The 27,951-nt window shown below is 36.9% G+C and overlaps 1 protein-coding gene across 1 annotated transcript; it reads left to right on the top strand.

Annotated features, from left to right (window-relative positions):
- On the top strand, window positions 1-25,208 carry LOC131046853 (subtilisin-like protease SBT3.9). The gene is made up of 3 exons (XM_057980645.2): window positions 1-389; window positions 20,010-20,107; window positions 24,939-25,208. The coding sequence occupies exons 1-3, from the start codon at window positions 184-186 to the stop codon at window positions 25,016-25,018; spliced, it is 384 nt and encodes a 127-aa protein (XP_057836628.1). The 5' UTR covers window positions 1-183; the 3' UTR covers window positions 25,019-25,208.
- The last annotated feature ends 2,743 nt before the right edge of the window (window positions 25,209-27,951 follow it).

Raw genomic sequence — 27,951 nt, 5'->3', positions numbered from 1 at the left:
CAATTGTAGTATTGCCTACGATACATTCTATGTTCGATTAGACAAGAGAGAAGTTAAAAAGCAAATCAAATCAGAATTGTTACGCCACATCGATTTCTTCGCTCCCTTCGGTTCTATTTTGTTTGCAAGTCACTTCTCCCGATTCAGACTATAAAAAGTCAATCACTAACAAAGGAGACAACAATGGAATGCAAGAAAGCGTTTAACCTCTTATTTTGCTTGTTAACCTTGTTTCTCACAATCTCGATAGCCATGTCAGACAACCAGAAATCAGAGGAGCAAGCGAAGGCCAGCAATGAAGGCACCGTGCAAATTGTGTACATGGAAAGAACATCTGACGAGGATCCTGAATCTACCCATATCCAAACTCTTGCTTCCGTTCTCGGAAGGTATGTTCTGTTAGCTGATTTGCATTTTTAATCCTCTTTCTTGGCTAGAGGAACTCAATTTCTGCGGCGAGTTGATGATCTTCTATCAATATATTGATTGGCAAATGATGCTTAATACCTATGTCAGATTTACATTTTTGCACTATTTCTTGCCTAGAGAAATCCAATTTCTGCGGTAGATTGATGCTCGTTTATCAATAATTGATGGGCAAATTATGGGAAATACCGATTTCTGATTTGATTTAACCCTCTTTTTTGTCTGGAGAAACTTAATTTCTGTGGTGGATTTATGCTATTTTATCAATTCATTGATTGGCAAATTATTCTAAATACCAATACCTATTTCTGATTTGAATTGTTTACCCACTTTCCTGGCTAGAGCAACCCAATTTCTGCTGTGAATTGTTTCTCTTCTATCAGTATATTGATTGGCAAATTATGCTAAATGCCTATTTCTGATTTTCATTTTCTACCCCTTTGCTTGGTTAGAGAAACCAAAATACCGCTCAGCTTCCTCGGTTAGGGGGCTTCTATTCAGGCAAACGGACCTCGAACATGCAGCTGGTCTTGTCAGTTTATGTAGACTTGGCTACTTTTGGGTGCTCTAGGTTAGTCGCATGGTCCCATCCATGATTGGAGGGGATGGCTTCTTTAATTTCCTCTCCTACAGTGGCTGCACCTGGAAAGTGGGTTTAACGTGCTATTCAATTTTCATGTTCATTAAGGTAAGATGTACCCAGAGTTGGATGCTTTCAGTTTCGTTGCACCAATAATTGGGTGCCTTAGATTAGGCGGACATGTAATTGAAGAGATGCCCTAGGTTACTGAAGTTCTTAGTCCATTCGGGTACTTCCCACTGTGCCCAATTGATAGTGGTAGATATGCTATACCCATAATGGTATACAAGCAGGTTGTTGAATTGAGGTAAGCTGCACCTGCGCCTAGAATTGGATGCTCTATACTAGCTGCGTTCATAATTGAATGCAATAGGTTCTCAATTTCCTTGAATGTTAACATTGGTTACAGTATAATATCTTTATGGGTATCTTAATTTTCCTCAACATTGGCCGCAGCTAAAATTTGATGCAGTAGATTAGCTGCACCCTTGATTTGATGCTGTAGGTTGCTCATATTCCTCATTCGACCTAAATTGGATGCAATAGATTAACCACAAGGGTTACTTAATTTCCTCATCCATTGACATAGGCTACACCCAAAATTGGAAACCATTGGCCAGCCATATTCATAATTAGAAGTGGTAAGTTAGTTAATTTCATTGTTTGTTGAGGTTGGCTGCACCTAAAATTGGATATTTTAGAGTAGCCATACCCAGACATGGATCTATGGTAGATTAGTTAACTTCCTTGCCGGCTGAGGAATCCCAGAATTGGATGCAGATTATTACTCAAATGGTAGGTTACAAATTTTTTTAATCGTGGGGAGGTCTTTTACCTAAAATTTGATGTGATAGAGTAAACATAATGGGTCTATAGTAGACTAGTTAATTTCCTTGCCTGCCAAGGAAACTTGGAAATGGATGCAGATTGTTACTCAATTGTATACATTAACATGTCTGCTGGGAATCCAGTCTTTGCTGTGAAAAATTATTGACCCGAACCTTGTCTATTGTTAGGAAAATCTCTAGTAACGTTACTGCTTATTACAATTACTAGAGTTCCAACATCTCGTGGGGATGGCTATGAATTTTTGATCATATTAAGGTTTAACTATGCTAATAACATTCCTGTTTATAAAAGTATAAATAATTTTAACATAATAGGATTGGCAATGAATTTTTGTTTTTTTAACATGAAACAGCATGAGTTTCATTAGAATCAACAAATCTGTAGTAACCTCCTTTTTTTCCCATATAAAGTAAAAATTTATGCTTGAAGGGCCCTTTTTTTAACTTATCTCTGGATAAGAGAAGCTCGCTTTTACAATTTTGATTAGATAAAGTGGGAAGGGCCCGAACCCATTACAACTCAGCCATAGAAAAAAACTACAAACAAGGCAAGTCTCACAACAAGAACCAGCAATGTTTTTGACCGGAGCATGGAATCAGAACTAGTTAAGGGACCAAAACCACCAACAAAGTCAAGGCGGTTTAATTCCAAATTTCATCAAAGGTCTTAGGAGAGGGGAAGGTAGGAATGGAACGCCCTTCTACTTTTGGGTGGAGAGAACTCAACATTGAGTTTTATTTTGATCTTGTAGGGGGCACCTTTGTCCTCAACAATGTTGGCTTTTGATAACATCAACCTCTGGTCCACCAAAGGGTTATGAAGATGACAGCCAATGGTGGGCTTGAACTTTTTTGATTCCATAATCAACTCCTCTTCCTGGTGGACATGGCACTTTGCATAAATTATAATGGAAGTTAAGGCAGATCGAGGAGAAGTGTCCAACATGTGGAAGTGTTACAACCGAGAGGGTTCATAATGAATCTCTTGATCCCAAACCCCAAGATTGGAGCAGAGTTTAACACTGTTGGGCAACTTCGAACAAAATTCTACCAAGACACGAAATCTAGCAAAGAGAACTAGATCGACAATTAATGACATTATCAATGGCAATAAATTGATCGATAGCTTCAACAGTTTCTCGAATGATACAATCATTCCAAAAGACCAAGGGACGCTTTGGAGATAGACCCAAATAGGAATCATGTTGACTTTTTTAGCAGCAATTCTAACAATCCAACTTTTCAGATGAAGAAAAGCATTATCTAGGAACCAAGGACCTTCTTGAAGAATACAAATTCAATCCTCGAAGGAATGAAAAGAGAATAGGAGGAGCTCATTCATCATGGCCACAACACTAAAAATCTGCCAACTACCAGCAACCTAGCAGCAGATAATGTCTATGTTTGGTCTATGACCAAAAAATCTACCAATGAGAGCAAAATGTGTATTGGAAGAAGCTTTGTTCATCCATTCCTTCGGAATACTCAGAGAAGAAGACCGGGGAATGAAGCCTTAGGCTCTCCAGGAAAATCCATCACAGGAGGCCCAACAAAAGGAGACTCCACATCCGAAGAGGAAGGAAGGGCTTTCAATGGCTTTGGAGTCAAAAGATCGCAAAGCTCCATCACAACCACATTTGAAACCTCCTCAAAACTGCTAGAACCTGGTAAATGCTCAGTTGGGAGTGTGGGAGAGGGTAGAAGAAAGCCCCTCTTGAGAGCATGGGCTAAGTCCCCTGAACCATCCCTTGAACCACAATGCACAGAAGAAGACAGAGACATTGTAGAGTCCTCCTTCCATCCAACCTTGTTCCTCTAAGAAGAGAGACATGACTCAAGAAGAGTATCAAACAACATTTCATCTTCCTCATCTGGCTAAACATCCTCTGTAGCATTCAACACAACATCATCTTCCTCATCAGAAAAACCCAAACAATCCCTAGCGAAGAAAGAGATGCCCAAACTCCATAGTTGCAAGGAGCAACCTCCTTAAGGGAAGACTTCTTCACAGGACCAAGATGAGCATGCAGATGGGCTTCCAGCATCTCACTTTTACAGATACACCATCCCATTGAGAGGCAGTCTGGTTGGTTTTGGGTAAATAAGTTGAATGACAACGTCCAAAAGAAATTGTGCAAAAATAAATAGAATTGTATGTTTTGGAGCTTTTGTGCGCTTTTCTAACAATGACTTATGAACTCAATTATGTTATCTCAGGTTTCTGAAATTATGAGTACTTTTTATGCCTTATTCAAACTAGCTGCTATGGATTCCCTTGAAATTTAAACTTTTTACCCTTATCACATCCTAGCTCATGCAGAATTGAAGGCAATATTGATTTGGGTTTTGTTTAAAGAACCTGTTTTTTGCTTTTGTGCAATCCTAATCCGCTTGGTTTTTCTGTAACTAAGTTGAATAAGATGACAACAACCTGAAGAGACTGCAGAGAATTAGGTGGAACCGTATTTATTTGGGAGATTTCAGTTTTTTTGTCTTCTTTTTTAATAGTGACCTATGAACTCAAATATACTTACCTCAAATTTCTGAAAATATGAATGATTCTTTAGAGGAAAGTCACCATGCAAGCATATTACAGTACCAAACCAATCTCCACCCTAAACAAAATAGATGTTTATTTCAAATGAGAGCATATACAAAATGGGCAAAACTGTAGGAGAAATGTATGCTTTTATTTAGCTCCCATGCTATGAATTCAGCTATTATTTAGAATTACACAAATATAGAAAAATTTACCTTGAACATCTTTAACACCTATGAAATAAAAAACAATAAGTTCACATATATTTATGAGATTGCAGATATTAAATATTGCGACCTTTGCTTTCATTATTGTTAATTTTCTCAGATTTTGTTGTCCTTGAGTCCTGGATAATTTAAGCAGCTTTTTTGTTCAATATGCTAAACTAGATGAGAGATTTCTTTTTGGTCTCCTCTTTGATTGTTTTAGATAATTGACTTTAAAACACTTTGAAATAAACAGGACTATAATTAAAGACATCAGATTTTCACAGTCCAGAATATTGAACACATGTAGTTACTGGATAAACTGTGTAAAATTTATTTTGCAGCAACATTTCAGATCACACTTTGTGATCCATCATCAAGATTTAAAATATTAGAGAGCTAGAGGAGTAAAAATGATAAAAAATAAGGTAAGCCAGGATATAAAACATGCTATATTCATTCATTGGTGAGGCAAAGGATTTAAAAATAATCTCATGAAATTGTTGTGGTCTGTACGAATTACCAAGCATCCACAAACTAAATATTGTCTGATTTTAGCTAGTGAATGCATAACCACCAACATCTTCTTATCATGGATAGGGAAATTACATTCTTATCTCTATTAATTTTTTACTATTTGATGTTATGGGTCAACCTTTTTGTGTAAGAACAGTTCAAAACTTTCTTTTGAAGCGTTGCATTTTACCAGAAAAGGAAATGTGAAATTGGGAATGACAAGAATGGGCCCAATGTACGCTACCTTCTTCAAATGGTCAAATGACTCTTGAGCAAATGGTTAATTCTATCAATGGTGAGGCTAGTTGTCAGAACCACTAATAAAGCTCTTGTAGTAGCTTCAAAGATCCAAAAAATTTCTATAGTTGTTTCAAATGTACTTAAAAGTAAACCAATCCTAGATGGTTTGCAGCTTGGTTGGATCCATCTCTACACCTACCTTGTTGGTTATGTGAACCATGCACATAAGTTTTTGCATTCCAAACTCACACTTTGCTTTTGTGGGCAAAGAAGTTCTGTTGCTGTAGTATGGCCAACACTATATCTAAGTGTTTAACGTGTCTTTCCTATCCTACTGTAAATCAGAATGTCGTCTAAGAATACTAGTATGATTTCCTTAGGTAGGGCTTAAGAATTTCATTCATTGCTAACTAGAATGTGGTCAGTGCATTGGTGAGTCTGAAAGGCATCACCAAAAATTTGATTATACCCAAACTACAAATCAATTTTTGTTCAATATGCTACTCTATGATTCATCAAGCAATTCACTAATACGAGGTATGGGGTATGTATTCTTTATTTTTTTTTAATTTTGATCTCAGTAATCTAGATTCTATACACATCCTCAGTGTTCTATCTTTCTTCTTCACTAGTACTATTGGGGATGTAAATGGGCTTGTATTGGGTCAAATGTGTTCCAGTATCAGTTGCTCTTCAAGATTCCTCTCTGTGTCATCCTTAAAGGCACGGGTATGACGATAAGGAGTCATAATTACAAGCACCATCCTTGGTTCCAACTCAGTAATATGTTGGACATCCTTATATTGTGGAAGTCTTGGAGGCATATTGTCAAACACAAAAGCCTACTTATCCAAAAAAAATGGATATTTGGAGGATATTAATCCACCATCAAGTCCATGGTACTCAGAGATAACCCATTAATGGTGGAAATGGTTTCCATCCAATTGACTTGGCACCGTCTCAAAAGCCTCTCTATTTGATGGGCTAATACCTGTTGTAGTGATGCATCGAAACCCCTTTGACGACCTTTCATTCATGCTCCACATAGCTAAGAGCCATCATTTGGTAGTTTTGTGTAAATCCCCCAAGTAATGTAACTATTGGATACCCAAAACCATGTGAGCTACCACAAGTGGAATGACATTAAAGTCATGGGTTATACCGTTATAGTATGCCCATCAAACACCACCTATAATTGTTGGATGACTTGCTTGTAGGCCAATGAATAACTATCTATTACTGCCACTTTGAACCCTACAGACTCTTTGCCGTTTAATCTAAAAAGTGCTATAACACCTTGGTCAATGAAGTTATGGGTTGCTCTCTTATCAACAAGTGCCATCAGAAAGAATGGTACCTTGGTGGTCCTGACAAGGAAGTAATTGTAGCTGGCTGCATTCCCTCTTTAGATGACTATATATCTTCAATTACTATAACTTTTAGTGAGACCTCATCCTCCATTCATAATTTGGGCTATCCCTTGTCAGCTGAATACACCTCGATCAAATGGACCCATTCTTTTTCCAAGCATCTATGTGTTGGATTCCAAGGTTCTTTATAATTGAAGCATAGCTGATTTCTTTGCAATTCAGTGTGAATCATATATTTAGATTGCTGATATTTAAATGTGCCACATCCCCTGGAATTCATTGGGTCAAAAGGGTGCAGTACCCAATTTTTGCAGGAAAGGTTTATACTAAGTTTTTGCTGCCTCAGTTGTTGTTGCTGCTGTAATGCTCCCTTAAAGGCTGACCCTTGGAAAGTTTTGCTAGGTGTAGCAGTCTCGAAGGTTAGGAACTTTTTATGGCAGCTTATAATGAGTTGAGTTCTAAAGCCTTAACTAGGCCTTGAAGGGGTTCTTTTAGCACTTACATGAAAAGGAACACTAGGCACCTCTCTGATAGATCAGTTACCGGTACATCCTTTGAAATTTGGCCACATAATCATCCATTGGGTCTTGGAGGTGTAGCTGTGTAAGATACTTGAAATGGTCTCCAGGGTCTTGCTTCACGAATCTATTTGTTAATATCGTGCAAAAATGAATGGCACTCACTGTATCCTACATACCACTTGCTATAGCATGACTAAGATGAATGAAGTTACTTTTACATGATTTCTAAAGGATATATTTATAGACAAATTCGGCTAATGGATCAATTTGAGAATCCAAAGAACAAACATTAAATTTCAAGAAGATGGGATTCCTTGAGCTTGAGTTTTCATAGAGCCAACAGAACTCTTTTCTGTTTAACAGTTTCCTCTTGAGCTTAGCCTTTCATTATGGACAAAATTGTCAAGTGTGAATCTTCTTCTGTGTTCTCCTCAAGCTGTCTGGATTACCTCAACCTTTTTGCAACCTTTGTGGATACCTTCACTGCCCTGCATATTCTGTTCTTGCTAAAATATGTCATATTAGGAAAACTGAGAGTATATCAAGGTAACCTGGTCTTTTTGATTACTGAATGTGATTAGTGTTCTGGATGAACTGAATACGGTTTGCTACAATGCCCAATTCAGATCAAGATTGGGTTGCATTATTGATAGTTTGAGATTCTTGACCATTACCATTCGAAAACTATAAACAGGCCTCTGATATAGAGAAATATTGCAGAATAATATTGGATTCTGTAAAAAACAAATCTTTTGTTGGACTAATTTTGGCATCTTGGAATCTATAGTGCAAATGGCAGATTACTGAAAAGATTCTGACCTAATGAGGTTGACAATGGCTTTAAGCTAGGCCCAAACTAAAGTGAGGTTTGAACACTCACCTTTTTACCTGCATGCTTGAAAATTTGCAGCAATAGTTGCAAATAAAAATAAGAATTTTGTAGTAAAATTGTAATGTCCCCTTCCTAGTTTGCCCTAGATTTTGCCCTAAAATCACACTTGCAACAAATTAGGGTCAGGGTTACATCTTACCAAGTAAAATATCTTTTTAGATAACGTGATCCTGGATTTGAATCCTGAAATCATAACATAAGAAACACACACACATATATATTCAAACTTCTAATTATCAGGGTTAGTCAAGATCACATCATAATCATATAATATCTGTAACATCATTCAAATTTCAAACACATTAGGGTTTGGGGGAAGAAGCATGATAGGTATGCCCCAAGCCATCCCACACTAAGCCCAAGAGCAGAATTTTTGCCCTCTTGGCCTAGATGGCAGGTAACATGGACATCCACTCAAGGTATCCTACCTAGTGGGGTGCTTGTACTTGCTTTCCCTATCCATGCTTCATCTCCTAAGATTAATAGCCATCATTATAGAGTCGGAGAGGAGATTATAATGAAGGTTCCTTGATTGTCCTATCTAAGCCCAAGAGCGGAGCTTTGGCCATCTTGGCCCTGGTGGCAAGCAACATGGACATCCACTCAGGGTATCTGTTGATGTGTTTTTCATGCACATGCGAACACAGAATAAAATACCAAGGTATCTTACCCTCTCTCGAACAAAGTTTCCCCGAATGCTAAAGATTTCGTCTAAGGATCATTGGAGAAGACTCCAAGGTTCTTATATGTAGGGCCTCTACGTGTGGATAAGCTCTTGCGGTATGATGTGATTTTGCTGGAATCACAAGGGGACTCACATTCGATGACCTGAGTGTTTGATTTGCTTTGGATATCACTGGAACGTGGGTCTTTACTGATCCTTGATTTTTTAAAAAAAGGAAAAAGGATAAGGGTTGGGGAGGATCTAATTCTAATACTAAGAATGTAGGAGCAATGGATGACCTTTGATGAAACCTTAACTAAGTCTTGCTTTGACACGCTAGGATCATCTCCACAAGGTTAGTGTGATCTTTTAAGGAAAACTTTATGATGTTCAGATCACCGCTACAAGCATAGACACCGTCAAGTTGATGCATATCAATGAAGAAGCGATAATTGAAGTTAAGCTTAAGCTGAATGATTCCAGTTGACTACGCAATGCAAGTTTGCAATCAACAAACCGCTAGTAGTATGGATATACAAATTTCACCATTGATCATACAAATTTCTTCCATTCATCTAATAACATGAAATTAAATTTGAGAAGTATAGAGACCATGCAAATTGTAGAATCGACACACATAATTCACTATTCCTTCAATGAAGTTTACATGTCTTTTGCAACAATCTTTGCCTTCTCTTTTCTACTCTACTCTAAAATGCTATCTACTATTGAGCTACTAATTATTGACTATCTCTCCTTTTGCTAACTCCTAACTATTCTTTGACTATTAACGCCTACAAATGAAGAGCCAGGGCTTTATATAGAGAGCCCCTTACAAATTGATGGCTTTGATTGACTTAGAATCAATGGCTAGGATTACAAGATAATAAACCCTAATTAGGGTTTGTTATAACAAACTTCCTTAGCCAATGAGAAAATTACATTCCAAGAGTGAAGACTAATAGGAAGCAGGGGTAGGTACACTGAAGTTTGTGCCACCTCCGATGAGTCAGGTACATTGCATTTGGACATGCCGAGGTGGACCAATCTGACTGCAGGAGCAGTGACTGGGATGCCACCTTGTCTGACATCTGTGTCTTGGTTAATCCTCCTCTGTCTTTGATGTGATGAATGATGTACCTCTTTTACTCCCAAGTGCTTGATAAGGCTTTCTTATTGTCAAGTCTTCCTTCTCCGATAGCATACCTTGCCTTGAAGTGCTGGCGAAGTGAAGGTTTTGGAGATAGCTGGCAACTCCTTGAACACATGTAGTCTTCCAATGCTTCAAAAACTCCTTGAGTCCACCTTTATGCCTTTGGAATGTCCTTGATGATGATGGACTGGAACAGGTCGTCCTTGTCCTGATCTTCTTCCATTTGCAAAACAAACCAAAAGGTGATTAAGGACACATAATAAATTCATTCAACATAGCATTTTCTACCTTAAAACATCAACAAGAAGACATCAAAATGAAGTTCGCTCAAGATCCTTCCCAGGGACAGGCCCTATAAAAATTTCGCTCTGGACCCTTTGGAAGGATCAGGAGCGCAATTTGCATTTTAGCTCAAATTTCGTCATCTCCTTGCCTTGAACTTCTCTTGACCTTTGAATCCCTTTCTCCTGAAGACATCATTGATTTGACCCCCAACAAGACCAAAAAAGAGGATTTTGCTTTGGACCTTGGCCAAGGACAGGACCTATAGGGAATTTCGCTCTGGACCCTTTGGAAGGGTCAGGAGCGAAATTTGCATCCTAGGACAAAATCTTCACATTTTGTGACCACAACTTGTTCAAATGCATGCCTAGAAATGTTTCTAATCTCAATCAACACTAGGTTTGATGCAAAATTGGAGCAAAATAGAGTTTTTAAGGATTTCGCTCTGGTCCCTTTGGAAGGATCAGGAGTGAAATTCACATTCTAGGACAATTTCTATCATTTCTCTACTCCAAAATGCCTTCCAAGGCAAGCATACACTAGTCTTCTCTCCACCAAGGCCTGGGAATCCATCTCTTAATCTCAATCATGGGCCAATTAGGTGATTTTGGGAATTTCGCTCTGGACCCTTTGGAAGGGTCAGGAGCGAAATTCATTCTGTAGCTCAAAATCCTTACTTTTTGATCTCATAACCCATTCAAATACATGCCTATGGCAATCTTTAAGTCCAATTCACCTTCATCAACGTTTGGCTTAATACAAATTTGGAAGAAAAAGGATATTTTGAGAATTTGGCTCTGGACCCTTTGGAAGGAAGGTTAGGAGCGAAATTCAAGTTTTAGACTTGATCCTTCATTTCCTTCACTTCAATTCATCTTGCAAGGCAAAAATACATCACTCCACCTTCAACCACGCCATAGGAATCAATGTTTTGGCTTCACACAAGGAGAAAATAGGTGGTTTGAGGGATTTCGCTCTGGACCCTTTGGAAGGGTCAGGAGCGAAATTCATGATGTAGGACAAAATCCTTCACTCCTTCACTTCTAATCACTTCCTAAGGCAAAAACATGTCAATCCACTTCCAAATATGCCCAAGGAACTAAGATGTTGGCCAAGGCAAGGAAGAAAATGAGGTTTATGGAGAATTCCGCTTTGGACCCTTTGGAAGGGTTAGGAGCGAAATTCATTCTTTGCTTGTTTTTTCTTACTTAGCTCCATTCTTCTCACTTTGTTCTACCTTGACTCTCACCTTTGGATCTCCCTCTCATGAAGATAACACTTGTTTGACCCCAAAAAAGGCCTGAAAGGGGAAATTCGCTCAAAACCATGGCCAAGGACATGACCTATTTAGGATTTCGCTCTGGACCCTTTGGAAGGGTCAGGAGCAAAATCCATGTTTTAGCTCAAAATCTTGATCATTGGTGGCCACAATCCATTCAAAGGTACGCCTAGGGGTCTTTCCAAGCTCATTTCACTTTGATCAAGGTTTGTCTTGACTCTTGACACAAAAAATGGAAGAAAGAGGGATTTTGGGAATTTCGCTCTGGACCCTTTGGAAGGGTCAAGAGCGAAATTCTTGTTTTGAGCTCATTTCTTCATTTTTTCAACTCCAATCCACCTCAAAAGGCAAGGACACATCACTTCACTTCCATCCATGCCATAAGAACCAAGGTCTTGACCTCATCTAAGGGGGAAATAGGTGTTTTCAAGAATTTCGCTATTGACCCTTTGGAAGGGTCAGGAGCGAAATTCTAGTTTTAGCTCAATTCCTTCACATTTGATGATCACAAGCAACTCAAAGGCATGCTTAAGGACATCTTCAATCTTAATTCACCCTGTTCCACACTTGGCTTGACACAAAATTGAGAGAAAAAAGGAGATTTTGGGAATTTCGCTCTGGACCCTTTGGAAGGGTTAGGAGTGAAACTCACATTCTAGGCTTGACTCTTCATCTCTTTTAATCACCATCAAGTCTATTTGCCACTTACTTAGCTCAAAACAAGGTCTTTCCAATGTCCTAGGCAAAATAGAGGGTCAAATGAGGATTTTGCTCCTGACCCTTTGGAAGGGTCAGGAGCGAAATTCTCAAATATAGCCAATTTCTCACTTCCTTTCTCCTTCTCATGCCTTGGACATACTTTGTTAGGCTTCCTTCCATCATGATCAAGCTCAACTTGGCATTCATTTGGAGACTTTGTGAAGAAAATAGGGTCTTATTACTTATATGAATTTCGCTTTGGACCCTTTGGAAGGGTTAGGAGCGAAATTCTTCGTTGAGCTCAAATCCTATCTTTGTTTTCCACATTTCTTCACTCAAACAAGTGTTTTACCTTCTATCAAGCCTGGGAATGGGTTAGCTCCTAATTTAGGTCAAGGTGGAGTGTCGTATGGAGAATTTCGCTCTGGACCCTTTGGAAGGGTCAGGAGCGAAATTCCTATTCTAGGCTCAATTCACCTTGGATTTGACTTGACTTTGCCTTAAACTTGATCCTAGATCCATTTCCTTCCCTATCCTTGCAAATTTGCTCAACCATTCAATGACTCAGGTGAAATCTTAGGTCCTTTGTGAAATTTCGCTTTGGACCCTTTGGAAGGGTTAGGAGCAAAATTCATTATTTTAGCCTCTTTGTCAGGATTCATATATGGAATATAACATTTAAGTATAAGAAAGAAGAAAGATATAAATACTTTAAGTTATATTCCATATATATTGTCAGGATGTTTGAGAGTGGTTTCGGACCTCCAAGAGTTATAATGCAAAATCTAGTTTTTGGAGGATTCTTCAATTTTCCAGACAGCCAAATTTCAGGATCAGGATTAGGATAACATTCCAGACTTAGCCAAATTTCAGGACATTTGAAGATCAGGATGACATTCCAGACTTCTTAAGGCGAATCCACTCTGCCCTTGATGGAAGGGATGGGACCTAGGAGGACATTATGCATTCAACAAAGGTTTGATTTAGCAACTTGAAGTGCGACCAGATAGTACACAAAAAACACCCTAGGAATGATCTAAATGTAAATGTTATTCGATTTTCAATTTAAGATGCAAGTTATATTCAAGGTTATTCTTCTTCTTTTAGGTATATGTTATTTCTTAATATAATGGATCTGATTATTGTCTGGTATGATGTAGATGGAGAAGGAGCATTTATCGATTCCAATGTCCTTATCATCATTATCGATTGATATATATATATATATATATATATATGCTAATGAGGAGGATCAAGCAATACCTTGACCGGTCATGTCTAATGGACATGACCGATCAAGATATTACTTGATCGCACCTCTTAGAATCATAATCGCATTTTACCTTATACCAATCGGCATGTATAAGTTACTAATCAATGTGTATATCATAACAAGTGGGCCGATACTAACTGGCATATATATTATTAACAAATGCACCGATACTAATCGGTATGCAGTCTTTAATAATCCCGATAACAATCGGTGTTTACGTAGTTAATGTGTTTGACCGATAATAATCGGTGTGCAAATGATTAACAAGGTGAACTGATACCAATCGGTATTTGTGCTTTATGATTTGCAACCGATAATTTAGACATTGATCTGAATAAGTAAGGTTATATATCGAAGAATGATCATTAGATGAAGGAATGATAAATGAAGTCTTATCATAGTCTATCGATAAGATAGATGATTGAATGAGAGACTTCATTTATCTCTCATTCAATCATTTATCTTACCGAGGCTATCATGTATCAACACTAAATAACCCCTAATCACTGAATTGACCTGACCTCTTGAGGAGATCCACCTGACTCAATCCTTTTCGCTTAAGCAGAGCCTGCTATCTTAGTGATCCCTCTGGCAATACTCAAAATGCAAAGGCTAATAGACAAGAACCTAAAAGACCTAGAAAAACAAACCCCAGAAAGCAAAAAGTAGGGGTCCCCATTTGCAATGGGGCAATGTGTGAATACGTCACAACAGTATCCTACCTAGATGGTAATCCTCATGACTTTCCCTTTCCTTACACCTCCTTCCTTCTATACATGATGGGGGTTTTGTTGTGACGTTTTCACACATCGCCCCATTGCAAATGGGGACCCTTGCTTTTTTGCTTTTTAGGGTTTGTTTTCTAGGTCTTTTAGGGTTTTGTCAGTTAGCCTTTGCATTTTGAGTGTCGCCCAGGTGATCACATGGATAAGCAAGTCCGGCTTGAGTGATGTCCTGATCTTGAAATTTGGCTAAGTCTGAAAGTCCTGATCCTGAAATTTGGCTAAGTCTAGAATGTCCTGATCCTGAATTTGGCTAAGTCTAGAAACTGAAAAACCTCAAAAAGCTAGATTTTGGAATATAACTCCTGGAGGTCTGAAACCACTCTCAAACATCCTGAAAGTATATATGGAATATAACTTAAAGTATAAGCCTTATACTTAAATGTTATATTCCATAAAAGTTATCCTGATAGAGAGTTCGAAAAGTCAAATTTCGCTTCTGTCCTTCACTGAGGATCCAGAGCGAATTTCGCTCCTGTCCCTCCCAGGAGGACCAAGGCGAAGCGCTCATGTCCCTCACCAAGGGACCAGGGCGATAATACTTATTTGAGCCATTCCTGACCTTGTTTGGACGAATTGAGACATCAAAGGCATGGTGAAGGGCAAAATGAGCATGATGGAGCATCCAGACTTGATCAAAAGCAATGAAATGATGAAGTTTTTTTGCCCAGAAGGTCAAATTCGCTTCTGTCCCTCACTGAAGGACCAGAGCGATTTTCTTTATATGCACAATTTTAGACCTTTTTTGGACATTAACTTTTATTCATAGCATGAAGCAGGATGATATCTTCCCTAGCAAAGACATTTCATGGTGAAAAGTGAAGCATTTGGGCCTGGAGGACAAAAATCGCTCCTATCCCTCACTGAAGGACCGGAGCTTGAAATCCAAAATTGCCTTGTCCTTGAAAGATTTGAACGATTTCGCGAGTTGAGAAGATCAAAGGAGATACATTTTATCAGTTGAATATAACTTGAAAGCGCAATCATGAGGAAAATTGACCCTAGAAGCAAAATCGCTCCTGTCCCTTTGCCAGGGACCAGGGCGAATTTAAGTGATAGCTCCCGTCCCTCTCTCAGGGACCAGAGCGATTTTCCCTATAAGACAGGTTTTGGGCGAAGATCAAGTAAGTGTTAAGTTTGAGGCAAGCAAAGGAGGCGTAACGAGTCCATTGAAGATAATTTGAAGATTGCAAAAACGCCAAGTGAAGCCCATATTGTCCTAGGCGCTCCTGTCCCTCTCCCAGGGACCAGAGCGATTTCTTCCTTAGACAAATCTCTCGCCAAGATGGGGCAAATTACATGTCAAGGATGAGTGAAGGGAAGCATAGCGGATCCATTGAAGATGGTTTTAAAAGTTAGCAAAGCATGATTGAGCCTACAAGTGAAAGTTCGCTCCTGTCCCTCAGCCAGGGACCAGGGCAAACTCAAGGTTATTTAATATTCCCTCCAAGCTTAAATCACTCCAAGCTAAGACACAAAGGGGCAATGATGTTTGGAATGCCTCGGAGAGAAAGTAAAGTATCAAAGACCGCAAAGGTGATGGAAATGCCCAAATTCGCTCCTGTCCCTCACCAAGGGACCAGAGCGAAATGTTCAAGTGTGTCCAAGTTTAAGTTGCCACTCACATTTCAAGTGTTCAAAAAGGAGTAAGGAACATCATTTTACACCGTGAAGACAGTTGCAAGTTGATATAAACAAGGATGAGCACAAGGAACAAAGGTTCGCTCCTGTCCCTCACCAAGGGACCAGGGCGAAAGTACTTTAAAGCGCACTCCTTCCACAAAAGGGACGAATTAAGCTCAAGATTCCCAATTAAAATGCTATTTTGGACGTCTAAGACAAGACTCTGAACGTGAAAAACAAGAAAAACAAGGCCAAAATGAAGGAGCGCTCCTGTCCCTTTCCCAGGGACCAGAGCGATATGGTTAGTGTCCCTTATTCCTCCCATGCTTAGGCGCCAATATTTTCGAATTACATTAAAATGCCAAATTCGATAAAAATGTGAAAGATTTAATTAAATTGGTATTTAAAAATAGCGCATGGACATTCAATAATTAATTTAAAGCCTTTAAAAAATCGAATTTTTTAATTATAAAGGCATTTAAAATTAATTATTATTATTTAAAAAAAAATAAAATAAAATTGGAGCGCTTGGGGTATTATTTAATGTTTTTATCAAGTCGGCCTCTTCTTTTATTAATTTTTATTTATCTTTTGGCCTATTTTTCCAAGTCGGCCCATGGAAATAAAATGGTGAGCGCTCTATATATAAGAGGGGTGTGTTGAGCATGTTAATCCATCTTTCAATCATTTGTCCAAGTGCGATTTTGAAGGAGCAATAAAGGAGTGCGAAATCTGGTCCAAGAAGGAGTGCGAGTTGAAAGCTAGAGGTGGAGCGAATTTTCCTCAAGACGTTGAAGGCTAGAAGTGGTGAAGTTGATAGAAGAAGCACATTTTGAAGACTTTGATCCACATTTTGCCTAGCAAACTTGCTTAATTTTGCATCTTTTCTTAGAGTTAATTCCCAAGTGGAGGTATGGCGAGATTCTCCTAGTCTCAATTTTGAATTTTGAATTTTCAATCTCAAGTGGCTTAGTAAATTTAGGAAATGATAATTCTAAGATTTATCATGAGGTTTCCTAATTTAAAACTTAAATCCTCTTTCTAGTCTATATTTCCACGTTGCAAATCATGTTACTAATTTTGAAATGTTGTGTAGGTATCAAGATGGCGACTCCCGAGCTCGAAGGATCTACAAGACAGAAGGCTCTCATCAAGGACGATCAAGCAAGGACAAGGACGACCTTCTTCGATCCAGCCTAGCAAGGACAAGGGCAACCTCCTCCAGCCTAGCATCAACAAGGACGGCCTTCTTTGGACTAACGTCATCAAGGGCGACCTCTTCCAAATCCAGCATTCCAAGGCAAGGTACATCAATCATCCTACACATCGAGGACACAAAAAGTCAGAACAAGGGTTCGTTGAAGAAGCAAATAATTTCAGAAGAGTTAATTAAAGATAGCTTCTCAACAACATCAAGTTGAATATCTACCAAGTTACAAGTGTCAGATGAGGTGGCATCCCAGTCATCACTCCTCCAGTCAGTGTGGTCCACCTCAGCATGTCCAGATTCAATGTACCTAACTCATGGAAGGTGGCACAAACTCCGATGTACCTACCCCAACTATCCATTGGTGGAATTTTCTAAAGAGGACATGTGTCCAAGCAATACAATTTTATCATTGGTCAAGCATTAAATGTTATGTAATGGTTGTAACAAACCCTAATTAGGGTTTTCATTGTTGAATCTTGGCCATTGATCTCGAATTGATCTTAAGCCATTGAATTGTATTGAGGGCACTATATAAGCCCTGGCATTTCATTTGTAAAGGCTAATCAGAAGATAGTTAGAGTTAGAATATAGATAGAAAGTAGTTAGAAGGTGATTAGAATAGCAATTAGAGTAGAGTAGAAAGAGAAGGCAAAGATTGTTGCCAAGAGGTTGTTGTAAAAGACTTGTAACTTCATTGAAGAAATGGTGAAATTTATGGGTCAATTCGACAATTTGCATGGTCTTTATACTTCTCATATTTGATTTCATGTTATTAGATGAGTGGAAGAAATATGCTTGATTGATGGTGAAATTCGTATATCCATACTACTAGCAGTTTGTTGATTGCAAACTTGCCTTGCGTAGTCAACTGGAATCATTCAGCTTAAGCTTAACTTCAATTGTCGCTTCTTCATCGATATGCATCAACCTGATGGTGTGTCTATGCCTGCAGTGATGATTTGAACATCATAAAGCTTTCCTTCGAAGATCGCACTAACCTTGTGGAGATGTTCCTATGATGTCAAAACAAGACTTAGTTAGAATTTCATCAAAGATCATTCATTGCTCTTACATTCTTAGTGTTAGGATTAGATCCTTTCCTCGCCCTCATCTTTTTTCCTTTTTTCAAATCTAAGCTAGTGAAAATCCTGTGTTCCAGCAATATTCAAAGCAAATCAGAAGTTCAGGCATCAAATGTAAGTCCCCTTGTGATTCCAGCAAATCACATCATACCACAAAGAGCTTATCCACACGTAGAGACCCTACATACAAGAACCTTGAAGTCATCTTGATTGATCCTTTTTCGCGATATCTTCAGCAATCAGAGGCTTTACTCAAGAGAGGATAAGGTACCTTTAGGTATTTTATTCTGTGTTTGATAGTGTACAAAATACACGTCAACAGGTTTACAAACAGATTTATTGAAGACATATGCATATTATATTATTATCTATGCCAAACACATAAGGAATTACATGCTAGATAATTTTTTAATAATGCATACACTAAGCACTCATCTCATGCATACCACGAATGGAGAAGATTGCCAATATCTGCAACATTTAGAGATCCCTGATCTGATTTATGTGTTTGATTTCTGGAGACCGTTCTTTACTCTTTTGCTGCTGACTGTATTGTTCTTCCCTTGATGGCTTAGTCTATTTGCTGGATACTGTTTCCTCCTTATGGGGCTTGATGTTCCTTCAAATGATTGCTTGATGGTTCCTTCCATCGTGGTCTTCTACCTTTTATATCTTCATGTCTCTTTGAAGTGAGACAACTTTTGGATGTTGCTGTCCTTAAAGAATGGTCACAATCTGTCTTAACAATCCTCTTCAAATGAAACCCTCTCCCTCTATAACTTCCAATGTGAGGGAGAGTCACCCCACCTTTGTCATGCCTTCCCTTTGCAAGGGTCACAACCTTTCACAATTACCGCCCTTTCAAACGGTCACAACCTTTCATCATTTCTGTCCTTAAAAGTTACTTCTTTATTTTCTGCCCATTCCTTTCTTCTTCCATCAATCCTTCCTTAATCGCTACACACCATTCATCCTTCTTCTCTTCATCCCATTCCTTGATTGATGCCTGCACTTTTCTGTATTAAACTCAGAATCAGAATTTCTATTCGTTCCCCCCGCACATTAATTGCTTACTCTTTTATACCTTCATATCTCATTGAGGAGACGCATCTTTTGGAAAGAGATATCCCTTTAAAGGGGCATGTCTCTGCATTGACGTCTTATTATTTAATTCAGATCTGCACTTCTGATTGTAGATTAAGGATTGATGTTTCAAATGAAGTTCTCTTCTCCCTTTTATACCTTATGTTTGAGGGAGCACAACTTTTCATTTAATGTTTTTTGACCATTCATTATACTGAACTAAATTTTAATTAATTTTATTTTTATTCTTTTATATTTTAATTTTATTATTAATATTGATTATTAAAATCCTATTTCAAAATGGGGACATTACAAAAAATGACTGCAGTAAAGAATCTTATTGAATCTCTCATTAAGATTATAAATTTATACGTAAAGTTTGACGATGTCAATTTTGTTAGAATATTGTGTTGAGATGTGTGCTTCATTTCAATCAAACACATCTTACTTGCAGTGTTAAAGAAACGTATTGATTCTACATTGAGCTAATCACCAAGTTTGGCAATTTCAAGTAGAATATTGTCATGAAGTAAACCTTGTTTTGGTCCAACTCATGAAAGAGAGGAATTAAACAGTTATCCTTACACTTCACATTGCCTAAGACTGAGGAATTGAAAAGAGTTATTTTATAGTTCATATTTGCAGAGGATTTTGCATGCTTTATTATTGTAATTTTCAATTCTATTATTTTCTTCTTGTCTAAACTGCTGTCTGTAAATTTTCTCTTATTGACATCAATAGCGAAGAAGCAGCTAAGAGTGCGATCCTCTATAGCTACAAGCACACTGTGAATGGATTTTCTGCCAAGCTTACCCCAGAGCAAGTTGATGCTCTTTCAAGTATGTATACTTCAATTTTTCTTTCTGAATATTTACAATGCAGGCATTTTTCTTTTTTAAAGCATGGAATTTTAGAGGCAAACATAGGTGAATTGCATGTTCTCAAGATTATCAAAACAAACTTAATGAAATAGCCAATTGGTGATTGTCAAATATGCAACAAATGTAGAAGTTATAAACATAGTCATGACAAGTATTGATTTTTTGACTGTTACATGGGGCAAGTCCCTCTTTAGTATTTTGAACTATTTACCAGAATTATAGAACCTTGACGGGTTACTGACAAGGAATGGAACTCTATTTAATGATGCCAGTGGTTTTGATGGTACTGGACACTACTTATGTCAAGGCATAATCATTACAAATTTACAAATGATAGCTTAACTGAAAGATGAAATTTATATCTATTTGAAGATGCCTTATGCTAGTATATTTGTTGACAATCTTGCATGGAATGTAGAACATTGTGAAGGTTGTTAGTTCCTCCAACTGATTGCCTGATCTTCTCTAAAGACTAGCAATATATTATAATCAAGAGTATCAGATCAGTGGCCAATGAACAGAGAATTCACGTTAAAGGTAAATTATTTTTACACTTAAGGCTCTGCAAAGCCAAGGTGGGTTCCCCTATATGGTATCATTTAAGGATAAATGCCTTGACAAAGAATAACACCTAGCAGATAATGTCTCTCACATTATGACAAGGACTTGAAGAATATAACATTGAACACACTTGTGATCCTTATGCACTTTCAGGTCTTGGTATGAGAAGCTAAATAATTAAAAATAATTTTCAGTGGCTTGAGATTTGGCTTTGAGTTTTTGAATTTTAAAACTATTATGGAAAGAGGGAACTGCAAAAGAGACAGATCGGTGCATGTCCTGGGTTACAGAGTCATGTGTCCTGCATCTTAGATCACAATGTAAAACATATTGTGATGATCTTTTATTGTATTACTATCTGATGATAATAATCTCTCTAAAGCTTGCAATACAGTCATTCTTAATAATCTATCTGATAACATGAGCATTTACTCTATACCTTAGACAGATAGAAATAAAGAAAATAGTTCTCTGCAGAAAATGTGCGGAAAGAAAGCAACAATCCTTGATTATAACATACGTTGCAGTGTGCTATTCATATAATCACAAAACAAGATACAACATCATTTTGATGTGATGACTTATAGACACAAACCTTCACCTAGTATAGACAACAATTTTTATCACTGTACAGTGCCTTTTTTTCTGTTTTCAGAACTCTTTTCAAATGACTGAAAGTTACAGTTTAAAGAAGACGAGAAAACTCAAATTAAGTCTCACAATTAATTGGCACACTGATTTCCCTTCGTGCAACTGAGCACGCTGATTTTCTTTTGATTTGCAAGTTGCAACTGACTGGCACCTTATGCTTTATTTTACCTTTTATTTGCAAGTGAAATTTTCTTTTTGCCTTTTGTTTGCATTCCCGTATGAAGTATTTACTTGGGTCATGGGTGTGAAAACCCATTTACTGCTTTATTTCACCTTTGCCAGTAAAAATTTCGTTCTCTGGGTAAAGGTCCATTTCACTGGCAGTTTTCAGTGACTGTCAGAGCCTCTCTGTCTCCTTTGCAATCAATTTGACATTTTTCGAATGATTGGCTCATATCCTTTAAACTTGTTTTTGGAACTTGAAAGATACCATTAGCATAGTATTTCAGCTCTCAGCTTTATTGAAAGCACAAGGGGCTTTCAATCTCTATACAATTTCTTTACAGGATGAGTCACTTTCAACAATGCATAACATAGGAAAGCTTTGAGACAAAACCTCTTAGGACAACAAAGCACAAATGGAGTTTTACCATCTTTATGTTTCCTAAGTATTTTCAGTATAGTTAGCGTTGTTTTCCATTTGTAGTTTCTCTCCAACCATTCCATCCCACATCTGATCCAGGTGCTTCAACGTTTTCCCAACCAGACTATATAACAAATTGCATACAGTCGCCATTTTTATTCTTAATGTGCTTGATATTTGAATCATCATTCCAATGGTCTGGGGCATTTTATCATGTGCAGGTCGTGAGAAGCATTTGCAAGGACGTTTGTGGCTTGGATAACATTTAAAAAATGCCCATAACATCATAAAACAACTCTCTGGGTGTTTGGAAAGCTACAGACATTTTATAGGATAAAGCAGCAGGAAAATGATGCATAAAACACTTAAATGCCCTTAAACAGTTTCCATGTGAATGATTTCTGTTTCTAGCAATGGGATGAGTTGTTTGTAAGCTAAAACAGTGAAGAACTTGCTCCATATTGGCGTTAGAGCAGAGAGAAAGTACCAGGTCATTACCATTATGATGCACATGAAAAACATATCCTTTTTGGTGCAATTCAATGTCCAACTCAGCAATGAATTGGACCAATCACAATGCCATCGCAAGTTTTCAGTTTAGCATTGGTTCATTTTGCTTTCTCAACACAAAGATGTGATGGGAAGAAATAAGGAAAGCAAGTTTTAAAGATAACAAGATATCACGTGAGGAAATAAAGCTTTCTGGGTGCCACTTTCCAAGTCAACAAAGGCAGCAAAAATGTTACTAACTGTCTCCCGAAGAAGACATTCTAATATTCACCAATGAGATGCCATCGCAAGTTTTCACTTTCATCACAGTTTTGAGTGTAGTTAAGAAGCCTAAAGATGTGGAGGTGCGATGGCCTCTAAGTCAGTGTAACTTGACTTTTAAACTTTGACTCCATATTTTATAAAATACTTTAAATGCCTAATACACACTCTCCACCATTGGAGGAAATTTAATATGTTAATACCGATCAAAAAACAATTTAAGACATTTAACAATTTCAAATATTTTAATGTCAAAAATCTCGAAAATGGCAATTTATGCTCTTTGCAAGCCAAATGATGGTACTGACACCATAGGCACAAACGACCTCCAGGAGCCATGAAACCTTGCAAGGAGTGATATAATCAATTGTGTAGTCCCTGTTATTTGGTTTTGACATGGTCAGAACATCAATTTCCAAGACATTTATAAATTGGGCCCTTTGGCAGACAGTTAAACACAATTTTGGTTTCAGGCTCCAAAACTTCTCCAACAACCATGATAATGGAGCTGGAGGTTATCGAGGACAAATGAACAACAGGATTGTCAGCAGAATAGAGAAATTTGGAACTTTTTACGAGACCCTACAAGCCCGCTCAAAATCATAGGCAAATTAAAATCACCATCAAAACTTGTTGGAGAACTACGAAACTGAGCATGCACAATCCTTATGATTTATCAAAAACTGGATTGGAAAATATTAATGCTGGAAGTTTCAGGCCAACTAGTTGCCACAAGGCTTAAAATTGAGCTTCTGTCAACTGAAAGTTCAAAATGCACTATAAACATGGCAAAAATATATATGCTAACAAAGGGATCGATTGATGTCTATATGTTCTTGCTAACTCTTCCAACGCATCAGTCAACATTGGACTATGTGGATGACACAGGGGGATAATTGCCAACGAAGCCTCATTGCTGCAGTGGCCAGACAGTATTTTGTCTACCATCTCAATCATGAGATAGTAGAGTACCTTATTGTGATTGGATGGAACTCTAGAACTCCCATTAATCATATCGTATTCTCCCTTATTACTGCAGTGCAACTTTAGCCCTTATAACAAACACCTGCAATTACCATACCAGGTTTGACATCTCTTTTGGCAATGCATCCTGCCTCAATCATAATAACAGTATGTGGAATTTGGGAGAACATTTTTTATTTTTTCTGGCAGAATCATTTGTCAACATAGAAATATAGAAAAGCAAATAGGACTCCTTGAAGTCTTCTTGCAGGGGCTAGAGAGAGCCTTTTGTGGATGTGAATTAACATGCAGTCTGCACAATTTGTGGATGCTTGTTTATAATGTTTTAAGAGAGATCATGATAGACTCGTCTACTTAAGGAACTGATTTCCTATGAGATTTTACTGTCAAGTCTTACTATTCTTAAGGTAGATGATCTCTGGTTGAAAAACTCGTGCCCAAAATTTCAAAATAGAACAAAAAAATAGAAGCGGAGACATCGCCTTAAAGTACCTATGGTCTGTCTTGATAAACCATTTTGTTTATTTCTTGACTTCTGGGGTATATACTTTGTTCATAATTAATGTACATCGTACCTTTTGTCTTATTTAGATATTGATCAAATATTGACTGTTTGTTTCCTGTTGTGGGGCTCTTCAATTCTGCCTGAGTATCGAAAAACATTGAGATGCTCAAATTCTAAACTTCTTAGCAAACAGTTAAAAATGATGAGCACGATTTGTATATCACTATGGTGTAGAGAACGTGTTTTTTGTAACCATTGCAGATATCAAATTCAGGATGTAATTCGTTTAAAAACCTTCAGAGGGGCATCACATTGTTTTGCATTAAAATTGTCAAAACAAATGCCCTGATTACCAGTAGGTACTGCATAACTATGCAGTGTCTACTTGGGACCCACAAACTTGATATAAGAGATGCAACACAAATTATTTACTCCAACAACGAAGGCAAAGTTTAAGCTGTCAATTGCATCTTTCAGGTTTCAGATCTAAAATTTATTATATCCTCTTATCATTTACATGTGACTTTAATCTTGCGGCCTCAATATTCTTGGATATCTTTATCTTTACCACTCATATCATAGGAGCTTCATTTTTCTGAGATATCAAGTAATCATTTTTTCTGGAATTTTTAAATCATTCATAATAAATATTTCTTGAGTTTACCCGTTACAATTATTGGAGTTTGCTTTTTAAATTATTCATAATAAAATTCGGGTTTGTTATTATTTTGCAGAAATGCCTGGTGTTCTCCAGGTCATGCCAAGTCAGAAATTACATCTCCATAAAGGAGCAGGGCTTTCCTCTTTATCATGAATTATGACTTCAATGGCATCCGAAACTTTGTGCCTAGAAAAATAAACATCAGATGCTAGCTCTGGAGTTTTGCAGCGTGTATATTCATATATAATTATATTACTTTAATATAATGCTGGAGAAATACTGCAAATGCTTATTTTCTTAAAATTGTTTATGTTTTTAATAATATATATATTTGAGTGATGAATTATTCTTGCATTGGGCTTCTGTTTCTTTTAACAAGATATGGCACGATAGATGAAATGTTCATGCATCAGGTTATGTTTTTTCATTTGTTGCATTGGATTATGTACTTATTCAAATCGAAAGGTGGATAAGGGTTGTATACCATCCTGAACAATTTCTTGTGGGTTCCTATACACCAAGTTGATGGTTCCCATACTACCACAAAATTTGTAGTAATTTTAAAATTCCTGCATGTTTTTGTTTCAATTGTGTTCTAACGCTTATATAGGCTAATGCTTACACAAGTGTTCTATCTCTTTGCCATATATCTTTTTAGATGGATACATTTAGATTTTAGCTGCCGAATGTTTTTGTTTTAGCTCATACTATCTCACATCCCATTGATTCTTTTAGTCTACCACTGATTAATATATTTTGATTTTCTTCGCTTGGCCTCATTTGAAATTCCACATATTGTAGCATCAATAATTTTAAAAATGTCTCCCAACTAATACTATCTTGAAAATCAAGACCAAGGTACATGTATTCATTTACTACTTCCAATAGATTTTGTAAGTTAAAATAGTTTTCTTTGGGTTTAATTTCCATTTTCTCTAAAGGAAAATATGAAACCTCAACCTTTGTTTCATTTGGTATGTACCTACTTTCTTATTATCCAAGGTGAAGCTTGAGAAACACCCATACTTTAAACGTGTTTGACCACTCCTCTATGTTGTCACTCACTAAATATTCTAGTTGTCATGTAGAAGTTCTGCATTGTGGGTTGTATTTTGTTACCTTTGGGAACTTGGTGAATATTTATTTGAATCTAACAAGGTAGAATTTAATCGTTGCCTCTCTTAATATTTTTTTTTTTTAAGTAAAACTCGGTTGTGCTCTAAGATTCTTTATTGGTAAGGAATTGATAATGTGGATCTAAACTTCAAACTTTACTATGGTTCATATAAGTCCCACCACCTTTATTAAATAGTTGCGCCTCGCGAAAGGTATAGAGGACATTGTTTGAAGCATATAACACACGCCTCAACACATTGAAGCATCATAGCGAAGGATTATAATTTCGATTGTGATTATTTAAAACTTTAAGGATAAAATCTTTATGGTCAGAGAAGGTTTTGAGTAGTTCACAGAGTTCACTTTGGAAATCTTGCTTGGGATATATGGTTTCTTACATCTATATTATTTTCGATGTTGATAGGTGTAATTATAACGGTAATAATTGAGTGAGTTATAATAAAAAATTGTTAATATAAATTTACTGTGAAACACACAAACACATATTATATGATTGATCACAAAGTGTGGTATAACATATTGATGAAAAGTAAATATGCAATTTTAGTTTAGAAGCTTTATCACTTTATTTATATATTTTTGTTGGTAAAGGTGTGTTGTAGATTGTGTATAATAATAATAACATAAATGGTGAAATAAATATTTAATTATGATGCATCTTAAACTTGTATAATAATAATAACATTGGGATCATGGTTAATATAATACTGCTTAATGGTTTTTTGTTTATGCTCGTTTCATAAAAGCAAGCACATGAGTAGTTATTGAGGTTGACTTGTCAAACATTTAGCTTGTTGGTTAGAGGTTGGATCAAAGCCTATTAATATTGTACATGTGATTACAAGAAGCACGGACTGAGATGTGTGACTACACAATTTTCATCTTCTTGCTCACACGAGGGGAAACAATTTAGTTGCTTAATGTTTTAGAGGCTGTGCATGACAACTCTACAAGTGAACGTAATCTTGTTCATAAGATAATACATTGAGTTGGTGCTTTTGCATGGTGGGATTTTCCTTTGTGAAGGTTTTTTAAGGCTAAATTTAATGTAAGATAAGAATGACAAGATCATTGGTGTTGAATAAGAATGGTTTTTCCTTTGTGAAAGATAAGAAAGGTAAGACCGTTGGTGTTGATATTGATAATGTTGGTGAAGACAAAAAAGGTGGTGTTGCTGGCAAAGTAGTTAGTAAAGATAAAGGTAAAAAGAGTTCTCCTAAGGTGTAGGGTCCGTCTGTGAGAACCCATAGCCAATCCAAAGTTGATAAAAAATAGGTTATTTAGGAGGCGATCAACCTGCATGATAACTTGATCCTAAAAGATATTGAAGCTACTAAAATCTTGAAGGAATTCCAATATTTTTTTTGGTTCCTTACATCCTTGTTTTGTTGCTTATTGTTTAGTTGATGGTTTGATTGCTAGTTTTATGATGCTTTCATGTTTTAGGCAACTTTTTCTTGTAAAGGATTCAGGGCCCCTTCAAAACCTCTTTTACCTTAATAAAAAACAAATATATGATTGATAAAAAAAATGTGATTAATTAACCAATGCAAGCACATAAACAATAGATTTCATAAATGAATGCTTATGAATATGAAATTTTCATGAAAATAATTAGATTAAAAAATGAAAATCAGAAAATATGAAAATGTAGGACATGCCCCTTCAAAACCTCTTTTACCTTAATAAAAAACAAAGATGATTAAACAAATGATTGAGCAATTTTGATAAAGAAATGCAATTAATTAACCAATGCAAACACATAACAATAGATTTCATAAATGAATGCATTTGAATATGAAATTTTCATGAAAACAATTAGATTTAAAAATGAAATTCAAAAAATATGCAATAGAATCAACAAAATGAAATGTAGGGAAATAGAATCTAGATAAAGAATACAAACTAGAAGTCATTTCCAAACTCTTTCATTGGAGAAAAACCAGTTA

The sequence above is a fragment of the Cryptomeria japonica genome, chromosome 9, assembly GCF_030272615.1.
Source record: "Cryptomeria japonica chromosome 9, Sugi_1.0, whole genome shotgun sequence".
Taxonomy (NCBI): Eukaryota; Viridiplantae; Streptophyta; class Pinopsida; order Cupressales; family Cupressaceae; genus Cryptomeria; species Cryptomeria japonica.
This window is presented reverse-complemented; position numbering and strand designations above follow the sequence as displayed.